This window comes from Gymnoscopelus braueri (assembly GCF_963280865.1).
Source record: "Gymnoscopelus braueri genome assembly, chromosome: 21".
NCBI classification, from domain to species: Eukaryota; Metazoa; Chordata; class Actinopteri; order Myctophiformes; family Myctophidae; genus Gymnoscopelus; species Gymnoscopelus braueri.
In genome coordinates this window covers 45117196-45130454 of record NC_137623.1, presented here as the reverse complement: position 1 = coordinate 45130454, position 13259 = coordinate 45117196, and the positions used below count along the sequence as shown (strand labels likewise).

General features: G+C 40.8%; 1 protein-coding gene across 1 annotated transcript; it reads left to right on the top strand.

Annotated features, from left to right (window-relative positions):
- Positions 1 to 5324: 5324 nt before the first annotated feature.
- Positions 5325 to 6748, top strand: LOC308077620 (zinc-binding protein A33-like; the record flags this gene model as incomplete). The annotated part of the gene is made up of 1 exon (XM_080418378.1): positions 5325 to 6748. The coding sequence occupies one exon, from the start codon at positions 5325 to 5327 to the stop codon at positions 6741 to 6743; it is 1419 nt and encodes a 472-aa protein (XP_080274504.1). The 3' UTR covers positions 6744 to 6748.
- Positions 6749 to 13259: the final 6511 nt, after the last annotated feature.

Sequence of the window (13259 nt, the reverse complement as noted above, 5' to 3'; positions counted from 1 at the left end):
CAAAAATATAATAATGGTTTATTTACAAATGTATAAAGTAATAACAAAAGAGTAACATAAGCTTGGGTCATAAGGGTGTATAACTCACTGAGGAACTAAAGTAACAAATCAAAAGAACTAACTGGAAAGTAATATCTCTTACCTATCAAAAGAACCAATAATACAATAACTTACCTTCCTATCATAAACAATAAGCAAAAGAAACAATCACCTCAGGATCAACTTATATCAACTGAAAATAACTTAGGTCAAATCACAGAACTCATAAGTAACAAAACATAAGGTGTGGTGGCCAGTTGGAAGCGGAGGAAGACGGGCTCCTGCCCCCTGCGTGCTGCACTGAGATCTGTACTCCTCTTATTCGCCGCGCCTCCGACCAAGTGGAGCTTACTATGTAACCGTGCTCGGGTTGTGTGTGTGTGTGTGTCTCTGTCCGTCTGTGTGCGTGCACTGCCTCAGCCCTGTGTGCAGCCAAGTAAATGTCCAATATAGACGTACCATACATCAAATGAAAGGTCTTTGAAAACTGAACACACCTGTCAAGGTTGCGTTTAAGCCCGCCCCTTCCCCCGGAAGCCACGCCCCGGAGAAGGCTCCTAAAAACTCCCCATTGAAACCCCATGTTAAATGAAAAGTGCCCGAATCGCTCCGAAACTTTTTCTACCCCCCCTAAGTGGGGGTCTACGAACAAATACTTCGGGCTCTGATTTTGGCTCTGCCCCCCCGGAAGTGGGTGAAACAGGCACTTCAAACACTTTGTTGAATTCTTCAAAAACATTCAAAGTTTTTTTTTTGTGAATTTGTATTTTTCTAAGATGCTCCTTTTAACGCAGATTTTTTTTCTATTTTTTATATATTTTTTTATTGGTTACTTTTTTTTAGATGATTTCCTTTCATTATTATAAAAAAATGTTGGCGTTCGCTTCCCGCGTTCGCGCGTCTTACTCAGGCCCGGATTGGACGGTCTGGCATTTCTGGCAGATGCCAGAAGGGCTGGGCAGTCTGGGGCCGCGGCCAACATTAAAACCGAAATAAAGTCACAAAAAACCAAAATTTCAAGCATTTTTTTTGCCAATTAACCGCAATTTTTCGGCGCCCGGGCGCTCCGCGCGCGGCCGACCCCCGCTATGGGCCGGTGGAGATCACAAATGCCAGGACCGATTTTCTGTGCCAGTCCGTGCCTGGTCTTACTTGTATACTGTAGGGAGCCTCCACCCTGTTAGCCACTTGGAAGGCAGCACTCCTGTGAGCTCTCAACTCATAATAATAACCCCAAATACGACCCCAGTCGTAACAGTGGCTCATCAATAATGACAGTACCCACGAAAAAGCCCATCGTTGCTGTTGTGTGGAAACCTTGCATAATCCACCGTTCCTTTTTTATTATTATTTAAAAACATTTTTAATTGTGAAAATAGCAGATTTACAAGCTCACAAGCAACATAAAAAGTTCAAATATGGAAATACATGGTTTCTTTCTTTTCTATGAATTGAATGGAACCCAATGGAAACAAGCTATAAGTGCTCTCTTGGGGTCAATCCTTTTTGTATTTGTATTAAACTGTACTTTCTGTGATTCTTTTTTTGGCAAACTGTTAATTAAGTATTCAATCAATCAATCAATTCCGTCCAAGCAATGCCATGTCCCTCAGTAGGGACAGTGACCTATGGGTCAGGGTCACCGTCACAGGTCAGCCACCATTCATATCAATCATTGATGTCTGACACACGCAACCAATGAGATATGGGATCAATCTGAGTTGGAGAATCAGATAATTTGATCAATGTGAGATAGGGTATTTGATTATCCGATCCAAGTTTTCAAAGTGGTGTGTGTGTGTGTGTGTGTGTGTGTGTGTGTGTGTGTGTGTGTGTGTGTGTGTGTGTGTGTGTGTGTGTGTGTGTGTGTGTGTGTGTGTGTGTGTGTGTGTGTGTGTGCGTGTGTGTGTGATTTTTTTTGCAGGTCGTTTTCATTCAGCTAGAGATCAGTGTTTCTCAATGGGAGCGGTGCCCATGTATGTATGAATGAATGTATGGCGCCCTCCAGGGGGCATTCAGAGAACATCAGGAGCACTAGATACCATAAAAGGGGGTCATTGAAGAGCTCTTGGGGACAATAGTGCCGACAGATGTGAGCTTTTAGATATGCTATTTTTTTTGTTGTTGCTATTTTCAAAAGATTTTTATAAATTTTATACATTTGAAAACGTGAAATGTGCCATTCTGCATAATGAGTACTTTCTACTTTTGGTACTTTAAGTACATTTGTTGTTTCCTATCAGTTTATTATACAGGTCTAACAGACTGACATTGTGTTGTGTGTTCCTGTCACTCTATTTACTGACCTACAGTATTTGACTACAATGTCCAGTTTGCACTGGTCTTGACTGTACAGCAACACAAGTATCTAATCTAAAGAGTCTTGAAAAGTTTGTGGTGTATAAGATAAATAAATTGTAAAATACAGCTACATGAACGCAGCCAAAATAGGGTAACACATTTTCATGTGTTTTGTTTTTATTTGCTTTTAACCGTATGAACCCTTGCATCCTGATTCTGGGTGAATGGGTCATGATGATCATTCTGAAAAAAATATTTGGCGATAAAAGCAGATCTATATAAAGCACACAGTGGGTTGTATTGAACTTGTAGATTGGCTACTTTCGCTATTTGATGTACAACATTGTATAGGTGGTAAAATCACAATACAAATGGTGTTTTGTGATGCCATATCGGCAGGTATGCAGTCCACGTATCCCAATTTTGAATCTGGTGTCCCTGTTTTGGGCACATTTTTCAAAATGTTTTCTTCAAAGATTTTCAAAAACAGCCGATCTCCAAGGTCAGTTAGCTCACAATGTGACGCGTTGTGAGGTTGAAGAAATGCTATTTTTGAATGTTTTTTTTTTGTGGAAAACTTCCATCAACTCTCATCAACTCTCGTTTTGTCTGTTTGACAAATATTGGTCAAAACATTGGTAATCGTACAACATCTGCCAGTCAGTCACCCTTTGTGTGTGTGTGTGTGTGTGTGTGTGTGTGTGTGTGTGTGTGTGTGTGTGTGTGTGTCTTCCATCAACTCTAAGTTTTGTCTGTTTGACAAATATTGGTCAAAACATTGGTAATCGTACAACATCTGCCATCAGTCAGTCACCCTATTTGTGTGTGTGTGTGTGCATATGGACAGTCAAAGGGAGACTCATCAGATACCGCTGAGTCGACTCCGAGACAAGATCCACACAGAGGATGGTGGACGAGCTCACACACACACAATATATACACATCAGGGACGCAATCCCCCCGATGGTCTAGTGCTTTTGAGTGCTTTTGACTTGCTTTTTTGTATTTTGGCCTTGAAACTGTCAAAGTACTATAACATTGAGATATGGAACAACTAGGATTTGAACATGGAGCCTCTGTGCTGAGAGTCTAATCACTATACCATCTCTCACTGGCTTTCAATTGATGTCTCTTATTACTATTGAAGTGTTATTTTATATGTCAGCCTTCAGTCAGGTAGTAAAGGTGAAAAGCAATGAACCATAGAAGGACTGGGATTTGAACATGGCATCTCCAGTCCATGCTGAGAGTCTGATTTTTAGACCACTACACCATCTCTCAGCCACTCCCATCATATGTCTCTTTGTACTGTTGAAGCGCTCTTTTGTATGTTAGCCTTCAGTTAGTAAAGAAATGAAAGAGTGGTATTTGAACTTGGAACCTCTGTACTGGGAGTCGGCTCACTAACCCACTAGGGCATCTCACACTGATTCACAACATATGTCTCTTAGTACTGTTGGAGCACTCTTTTGTATGTAAGCCTACAGTTAGTAAAGTTGAAATGCGATGAACCGCAGAGGTTCTTACGTACTCTGTTAACTTGCGTGGTATTCACTAAAAGATTAGATAAAGGTAAAAGCCAGAAAGATGTTCTTGCTAGTTTTGTACTCAGGACCTTCTGTGTGCAAGGCCTGTATCTTAACCACTGCTCCACCATGGTTCGTACTTTTTCTGGTCTCTTACACGTTCTTCAGTGAAAGATTAGATAAAGGTGCAAGAGTCAGGTAAAAGTTGGAAAAATGTCCAGGCTGGGTTTGAACCAGAACCTTCTGGTAGCAAGTCCTGTGTCTAAACCACTGCACCACAGTGGTTCTTATTGATTTTGTTCTGTTGCTGGTTTTCACATGACATTTCACTCTTGACACTTTAAAAAACACATTTCACAGGTGATACACAGTCTTTTTTCTCATGTTGCGATGTTTTGAATAATAGGTGAGGTCAGTGTGATTAAAATAGTTTATTTTTGTTAATATAACCTACAAAAAGCCCATACCAAACATTGCATTTATCCTGCTTATAAATACTAAAGTTATTTTCTATTTTATTTTCTATCATTCTATCTGTGCCAAATCATGTTCATTGTTTTCTTTACAATAAATCCCCTTCACTTTATTAAATTGTTCTGGGAAAAGGTCTAATGCTCATGTTCATTGTAATGATGAATTATTTCAACCAAGCCACATTATAGCTCTGTGACTTGGTTTAACACTTTTTTTATATATAGGAGTGGACTTTAGATGTTCTGTCTTATGCTGTATGAGGTGTAATATGTATCTACCTGTGTAATAAGAGAACTTTGCTCTTAGGCCTGACCATAAATGAAATGCTCCTCCATATAGCATCTGATCATATGACATATCTGATCATATGACTCTCATGTCTTTACAGCTCTGAGGAACTATAGACTTTGACATCACAACTCCTACTCTTATTGTTTACGTGTTATTCCAGTTCCTCTGTCTATCGTTACCTTATTTTTTTCTGCATGGAAAGTAGTTATTTCTTTTGTAAAAAAAATATGAATATATGATAATCATAATACAATGTAAAACTTCTTTGATAAAACATAACTACAATGGTGTGTTATAGTATCAAACGTTAATGACTGACTACTCAGTATAATTAATTAAACATAATCTCCGCCTCCCATATAATAATTAACCCATTTACAAGGTAAGAGAACTGGAAAATACATCTTATCACTGTTGATCTGAGCTCTGATGCCATTCATTGCCAGCTGTAATGTACAGGTTTTCAGGACATTAAGCGGAATATAAACGGTTTAATCTTCTCATTTAAGGATATTCTCTATCATGACACAAATGGTGGGACAATTACACTTCTTGAAAACTTGAGAAGAAAACGTGACAACGGAACATTGGTGTTTTCTACAGCCCTGTTTGGAGTCTCACTGATCACGAGTTGAAGTTGGATGTGAACTGGTGAGTCTTGTCATTTAAACATACTTTGCGAACCAAAGGAAAATGGCAGAGAAAACTTTCCTCGAGCGTTACCTGAACTGCTATGTGTGTTCAGAGACTTTCAGAGACCCGGTATCTCTAAGCTGTCATCACAGCTTCTGTTCCAACTGCTTGAAAACATTCTGGGAACGAACTAAACGCAAGAACTGTCCCATTTGTAAAACTAAAGCATCAAAAGTCCCAGGAATTGACTTTAGACTGAAGGAACTAGCTGACTGTTATGTTGAGAGACAGAATGCTGAGTCATCTGGAGAGGAAGTCAAGGTGTTGTGTGGTAAACATCAAGATGAGCCTAAACTGTTCTGTGAGCAAGAACAGAGAGCTGTGTGTCATACCTGTGACTTTCCTCACCACAGTGGTCACAAGCTGCTTCCTATACGACAAGCAGTCAATAACCTGAAGAGCCAACTGAAGCCTGACCTCAAGTCTCTGCAGGACAAGAGGAACAAATACGAAAAGGTTGAACAGACATACAGCGAAGTGGTTCAACACAACAAGAAGCAGGTGATGACCACAGAGAAGCAGATCAGAACAGAGTTTGAAAAGATCCACCAGTTCCTGAGAGAGGAAGAGAAGGGCAGACTGGCAGCTCTGAGGGAGGAAGAGGAGCAAAAGGGGAAGATTGTCAGCAGAGAGATGAAGATAATTCACGAGCAGGTCTCCTCTCTCTCAGACAGCATCTGTGCCGTTGAACAAGAGCTTCAGAAACCCAGTGTGTCATTTCTCTGCAGTTACGAACGCGTTCAGACCAGCGCCAGAGTCCAGTGTAGGATATCAGAACCACAGCTGCTCTCAGGAGTGCTCATAGACGTGGCCAAACACCTGGAAAACCTGACCTTCAGAGTCTGGGGGAAGATGAAGGAGAGGGTCAAGTTCACTCCTGTCCTTCTGGACCCAAACACAGCGAACCGCGCTCTCTGTCTGTCCGAAGACCTGACCAGCGTGAGACGTACAAACACGAAGCAGCAGCTTCCTGACAACTCAGAGAGGTTCACTAAGTATGCCACTGTTCTGGGTTCAGAGGGTTTCCGTTCAGGAAAACACAGCTGGGAGGTGGAAGTTGGAGACCATCCTAAATGGACAATAGGTTTGGCTAAAGAGTCCATCGACAGGAAGGATGAGGCACCTATCTCACCATCACATGGATACTGGTGTTTATTGATCAGGAGTTGGATGTACAGTAACGGGCTTGGACAAACTATGACATTGAAGAGGAATCCTCACAGGATCAGAGTCCAGTTGGACTACGACATGGGGGAAGTGTCCTTCTACGACCCTGAAGACATGACTCACATCTACACTCATAAAGACACTTTCACTGAGAAACTCTACCCTTATTTCTCTATTGGAAAAGTTGACGATGCTGAAACCATTGATATCAAAGTCTGCCAAGTAGAGACATCTCTCTCTGTGAAGATATAGTGATGTGTGTGTGTGTGTGTGTGTGTGTGTGTGTGTGTGTGTGTGTGTGTGTGTGTGTGTGTGTGTGTGTGTGTGCGTGTGTGTGCGTGTGCGTGTGCGTGTGTGTGTGCGCGTGTGTGTGTTTGACCACATGAAACCTAGCGTCCCTGTTCTGGTAGCCTCAGTACCCAGGCTTTTTTACTGTTCTGGGGATGAACATTCAGCGAAAATAGCCGATTTTCAAGCCCACACTGTGTCAACACGTTGTGAGCTTGTAGATCGGCTATTTTCGGTGAAGAGATTTGGTGTAGACTGTAGAGGGACAAAAGGAGGACGACATACAGACCCCTGGGAGACTCCAGTCAAGTTTATGAATACAGGGATTAAGTAATAAAACTCCCAGATCAGAGGAGCAACACTATCATTAGTGCAACAGTAGCAGCTCATTAGTGTTCTATATTGTAGTAAGATGATACAGTACTTTATCAAAGTGTTCATTCATCATCAGTGACAGTCGTCTATGATCAAATCATCTTCATATCCACTCTGCTCACTGTTTACCAGCAGCAAACACCTGGACTGGATTCTCACACTGACTGGACTCAACTGACTGACTGATTTATTGACTCTGTAAGTGTCATAAACTGGATTGGAGTTTGGATTTGCTTGCATTCACCAAATTAACTGAAATGAATTGACCGTTATTTACTTTTCTCCTTTGAACTAAAAAAAGCTAAGCAAACATATTTTGTTCTATATTGACTTTAGGACTGTGTTCATTGTTTTGTGTTTTTGTTATAGACTTTAAATAGGATATGAGAATATTTTGGTTCAGATTGTTCTGTTTGTATGGTTCTTGTTGGATTGAATGAGGTCATTCAGTGTGTAGAGTGTACATTTTAATGTCTGCATCCTTTTGTGGGGTTCATTTAAAATAGAAAACTACAATGCAGAGTTAATAGCTGTTTATGTTTTGTTTAGTCAACATTTACTGCTGGACAACTAACTGATACTCTTTGATTTGTCTTATATTTTATATACATATTATCTCAACTGCTGATACACTTTGATTTGTCTTATATACATGATACACTTTGATTTGACTTTTACGGTTTATATACATTTTAATGTACAATATGCTAGATATTTTTGGCTAAAAAAACTAAGGTTTTTGTTAAAAGGGCACTATATTCTGATAGTAATCATTGCTGTATAGACTATACTATAGAGTGTTTGTTCAGTAACAGGGGTCTCCCTGTCTCTCCAGCTCTTTAACTCATTCACTGCCACTGACGTAAAAAACGTAATTTTTCCCGTTTACCAATCCTGCCACTGACGTAAAAAACGTAATTTTATTTTTTTCAAATTTGACCCAAAGACCAAGGAGATATGATTTATCGAAGATCTAGACTCCCATCCACTTCCTTGTTAACTTAAAACTTAAAAAGTCTGTATCTCGGCTCCTGAGTACTTTTTTTTTTCGATGAAAAATCTCTGGCAGTGGGCAAACAAACAAATTTTCTGCCATGCAATCAGGAGAGAGAGGGAGTACCCATTTTTCAGCTTATAGTGTTCCAGTTACCGTTTTGTTGGCTCATTTCTTTGTGTCATCACTTCCAAATTCACTTGTTTATCCTGTGTGAGTTATTTTCCTGAAAATGTGTTTTCTGTTTGCCAAAGAGCTGGAGAGATATGGAGACTCCTGTTACTGAACAAACACCCTATAGCAATGATTACTAACAAATGAGTACTATGGGAATATAGAGCTATTTAACACTTATTTGAACAAACAAAAAATATCACTTACCCTTTTAATGCTTATTGAATGTTGATATAGGCCTAGAGCAGGTTCTGACTATTTCAAGACAGGATACATTTTAGAGACATAGGTACATTCCTCTGAATCTATGACTGTTGCAATGTTATGACGTTTTGGACTAATGAACCTGCTGTTTTAATTCACTTTCGTGATAGCCTACAAACTGTTTGCTTCAACCATTAATTAATAATCCACAGATTAACTTTAATAAAACTCTGATGTCAACAGAATTTCTATGTTGTGAGTTATTCAAGACACTTCAGTTGGGAATTAACCAAAAGTAACCTAGGAGCAACATTGTCAAATGGGAAAATAATATTACAAACCATAATGGACCCTTCGCTAAACCCCACCCCAAAAGCGATTGTCCAATGCCAGCTTAGCAACCGTTGTTAGTCTGGCATAGGTCTGGCAAGCTTTTGTCACCTGCCATAGCTGTCAATGTTATTTCGCCCGCACACACACAATCATTTGCAACATAATAGCAAGAATAGGAAGACCACGATAACGCAATGGTGACTATGAACCACGTACCCAAACCCGTTGGAGGCTGCTTTTCCCAAAGCTGAAATCTGCACTTAAACTGCAAGGCTGCATGGCTGTGTTGTTGAACACAGCCATGCAGCTTAACGTTAGGGAAGTTACACGACTCACTCGCCCAGGTGATGTCAATAATAGGCTACTAATCACTGTAATGCGTAATCGTAACAAAATTCAGAATCACAGCGCTGCCTGTTTCGGATTCCGCACGTTAAAGTATATTAATTCATTTGTTTGTCTATTTATTAACTGCTTCTGCAGTCTTACCCTGCGGTAGGCCTACATGAAAACTCCTGTTACAGTCATGGATCAACTTCAACCTGGTGTTTGCACTTTCTCCATTTATGGTATATAAGCCATGTCATGCACATTTGTCCAGTGCATAGCCTACTGCAGGCCTTGTTGACTAGATTTAGAAGATATTTTGAAGCTCTTGCTCCTGAAATGATCGATAATTTTTAAGGGGAAAAGCCATCATTTAACATGCAAGTCAATGGGTGAGAAGCAGAGCTTGCCAGGCGCTGCCAGGCCTGGGTGTGACTAACTTCGCACCACCAGTCACAGAGTGGAGTGGGTGGGCTTAGCGAAGGGTCCATTACTATCATTATTATTTTGTTTTAATGATGTCATCTTTTTTTATTCAGCATTTTTGGAAGCAGATTGCTGTTAATCACAGATTAATGGTGATTATAAAAAAAATGTATTTTCAAATCTTTTGAAAATACAAGCTCACAATGCATTGCTGCAGGCATTGTGAGCTTGTATTTTCAAAATATTTGAAAACTTGAATGGGACACTGCATAATTTATACTATAGTTGTTAAAACTGATAATCGGGTGACTCGTTTAATAACCAGATCCAAGGCCACTGGGAGAATATGCTTCAGGGTTCAGGTTGTGCTAACCAACTATTACTGGATTCTCTTAGATTCTTCTCTCTCTGTAGGTAATTAATGTCTCTCGGGATTGCTCTGGAACCGAACTAGAGGTGTGTCGAGCCTCTCAAGTGAAGGTTTTCCAAAACATGCGTTTCAGTGGATCTGTGTGGACATGTAATCCGGAGATTTTGAGAAACTATGACGTCATCGCGCATTCGCACATGGTCATTATAATAATAAATAATATAATAATACATAAACACCGGACCGCTCATGGTCATTATAATAATAATGAAGAGAGAGAGAGAGCAACACTTACAGTCTATGAAACAAGGCACGCTCATTTATGGCAAAATAATGTCATAATTAATAATATTAAAGACAGTGGTGGGAAAAGTAGCTCATTCACTGTGTGACGAAAACCCTCTTTCTCTGCGCCGAGTAGAGCACACGGCACGCACACGGGTTAAGTAAAACTCATCTGTTTGCGTAGCCCTGAAACATGACTGTCATACCATGTCCATGACAGTCATGGTGCTTAGGAGTCCCTGCTTTATAGTGGTGTTCGATTTTACATTGCCAACTCTCACATGTACATAAACGTTCAAATATAAAGTGCTTACTCCTGAGCCACGTACGTTACAAGGCGATCCGGACCACGATAAGTAGCCGTATCTCCCGTATTGTTCAATAAAAAGCATTTTAATCCGATCGCCGGCCATTTTCTCCGATGCTTTCAACCATGCGACACTAATGGTTGGGAGGTGTGTTGCACTCTGATACCTTACCAAAAAAAAGAAAAGAAAAATAAAATGGCCGGTGATGGGATTAAAATGCTTTTTATTGAACAATACGGGAGATACGGGTACTTATCGTGGTCCGGATCGCCTTGTAACATCCGTGGCTCGGGGGTAAGCACTTTATATTTGAAATCTGAACGTTTATGCACATGTGAGAGTTGGCAATGTAAAAAAATTGAACACCACTATAAACCAGGAACTCGGCACCATGATGCTTGTATACAAGCGTCATGTGAACCATGGCTACTGTTTGCGCTGCAGCTGCGCCCTAATAATGTTGTTTTCGTTTATGTTCACGTATGCTGTTCACTTATGCTATTAAAATAATGCAGCTATTGCAGTATTGGGCCTTAACATGTGATTAAAAATATGTATATATGTATTTGGCCCCTCATATATAAAATAAATGTAAATATTAAATCTGATATAAATTTGAAACTTGCAGCTGATCAATGCGTTTCTGCGTCTACGTGTGGACAGGGATTTTTTTAAATCTTTGTCATGTGGCCAGGGATTCTTTTTAAAAACGGAGGACTAAAATATCCGTTTAGTAAAAGATCCATATACGTGTAGCCTAGGCCTATACTGCTGGCTTGCGGTCCTGACATCACTATGGTGATGTCAGATAGTGTCAGACGTCTCCATATATGGAGCTGCCTATGTTAGTTATGCCCAAATGGGACCATGACGTCAGTCCTGGACGTGATGGTTATGTCTATACATGGAGTTTCTGGGAAGGGTTTGCTGACGTCAGACTCCGTACATATGGCCCGTTTAGGTCTCTATGACTCTGTGATTGGCTGATCTCCTGGATAAAAAGCCAGTCAGATCAACATGTGTGTCAGTGTGTTTAGAGAAGCCACATCACATCATTGTTCCATCATCATGGTGACGTTATCAGGTGTGTCTTCTTCTCCAGTGAAGAGCATGAGGTCCAGAATGGCTGCAGCCTTCAGGATCTGCAAGATCCATCTGGGCTTGGAGTCCAGGAGAGAGCGAATTGAGCGCAGGCACCGTGAGGTGCTCATCCCCATGATGCTTCTGGTGGAAGCCAGGCGTAGAGCCGACGACCAACAGATGGAGAGGGACTTAGAGAGGAAGCTGAGCCAGTGGTCAGTTGTTTGTCAGATTCCAGCTCTGGTACCCTCTGCACCCCCCCACCTCCTCCAACCCTGTGGAGGAGAGTGAGTGTGTGATGTGTATGGATGCCTCACCTCAGGTCAGGTTCCGGCCGTGTGGACACGCGTGCTGCTGTCTGCGCTGTGCTTGGACGCTGGCAGTCTGCCAGCAAGAATCTGATGGTGGAGTGGCACGCTGTCCTCTGTGCAGGAGCACCATCTGCCAGAAGATGCTCTAATGTACTCCTTGAAGTGGAGTAGTATACATATCTATATAATAATATAATAATTAATAAAATATTAATATATATATATATTTATTTTTTTTACCAAAAGATCGGAGGCCCCCGCAGTTGGGCTGCAGCCCACCCTAGCCCAACGGTAAGTCCGGCCCTGACGCTGGTCTTCTTGAGTATGTGGAACCCCAAGGTGGAACCATGAAGCCATGACCAGCACCTCCGTCTAGATTGACTACATTACCCAGCGTTCCTAGCGAGGTGTTTGTAGTCCAAAGCGAACAAACAGGAAGCTCCGCGAGAGGAAGAAGCCCGTTTCCTGTAAATGTGTCAAATTCACCAACACGTTGCGTAACAGCACATCCGCTTTAACAAGTGGTCCGTTCTTTCTTCCAAAATAAAAGTGAAAACAATATTCGGGACAAAGACAGATCTATCTAGTATCTACAAAGTCATTTTGTGTTGTCATTGTGTCGATATGTGCTGTGACAACTGTGCATTTTGAATAATTCTGCTCTGAATAAATGCTCCTGAAATATACCATACTATTGAATATGTCTCAGATTTAGCCTTCTCTCTAGCTCTGGTCCATAGCTAGAAGGAGTTCTCCTTAACGCTATGTTACTTTCTCCAATTACAAAACGTACACTACATTAATGGTCATAAATGTTCAAATATAAAGTAATGACCTCATTGCCATGGATGTAACAAGTCGAAACGCTTGGGTCTAAGTACCCGTATATTCCGTATTATTCAATAAAAAGCGTTTTAATCCGATTGACGGCCATTTTCTCATAGACTTATAGTGTATCAGAGTGCAATACACCTCCCAACCGATAGGGTCGCGTAGTTAAAAGCGTATGAAGGACATTTAAAAAAAATGTCCATCAATCGGATTAAAATGATTTTTATTGAACAATACGGAAAATACGGATACTTAGACCTAAGCATTTTATCTTGTTACATCCATGGCCGTAGGGTCAGTACTATATATTTGAAATTTGAACGTTTGTGTAGATGTACGGGTTGTAAATGGAGAAAGTGCCAAACGCAGGGACAAGTAGCGCCACGGCTGTCATGATATGGCAGTCATGTTTCAGTGCTAGGACCAGAGCTACCCTTTCTCATAATAACAAGCACGACCTTT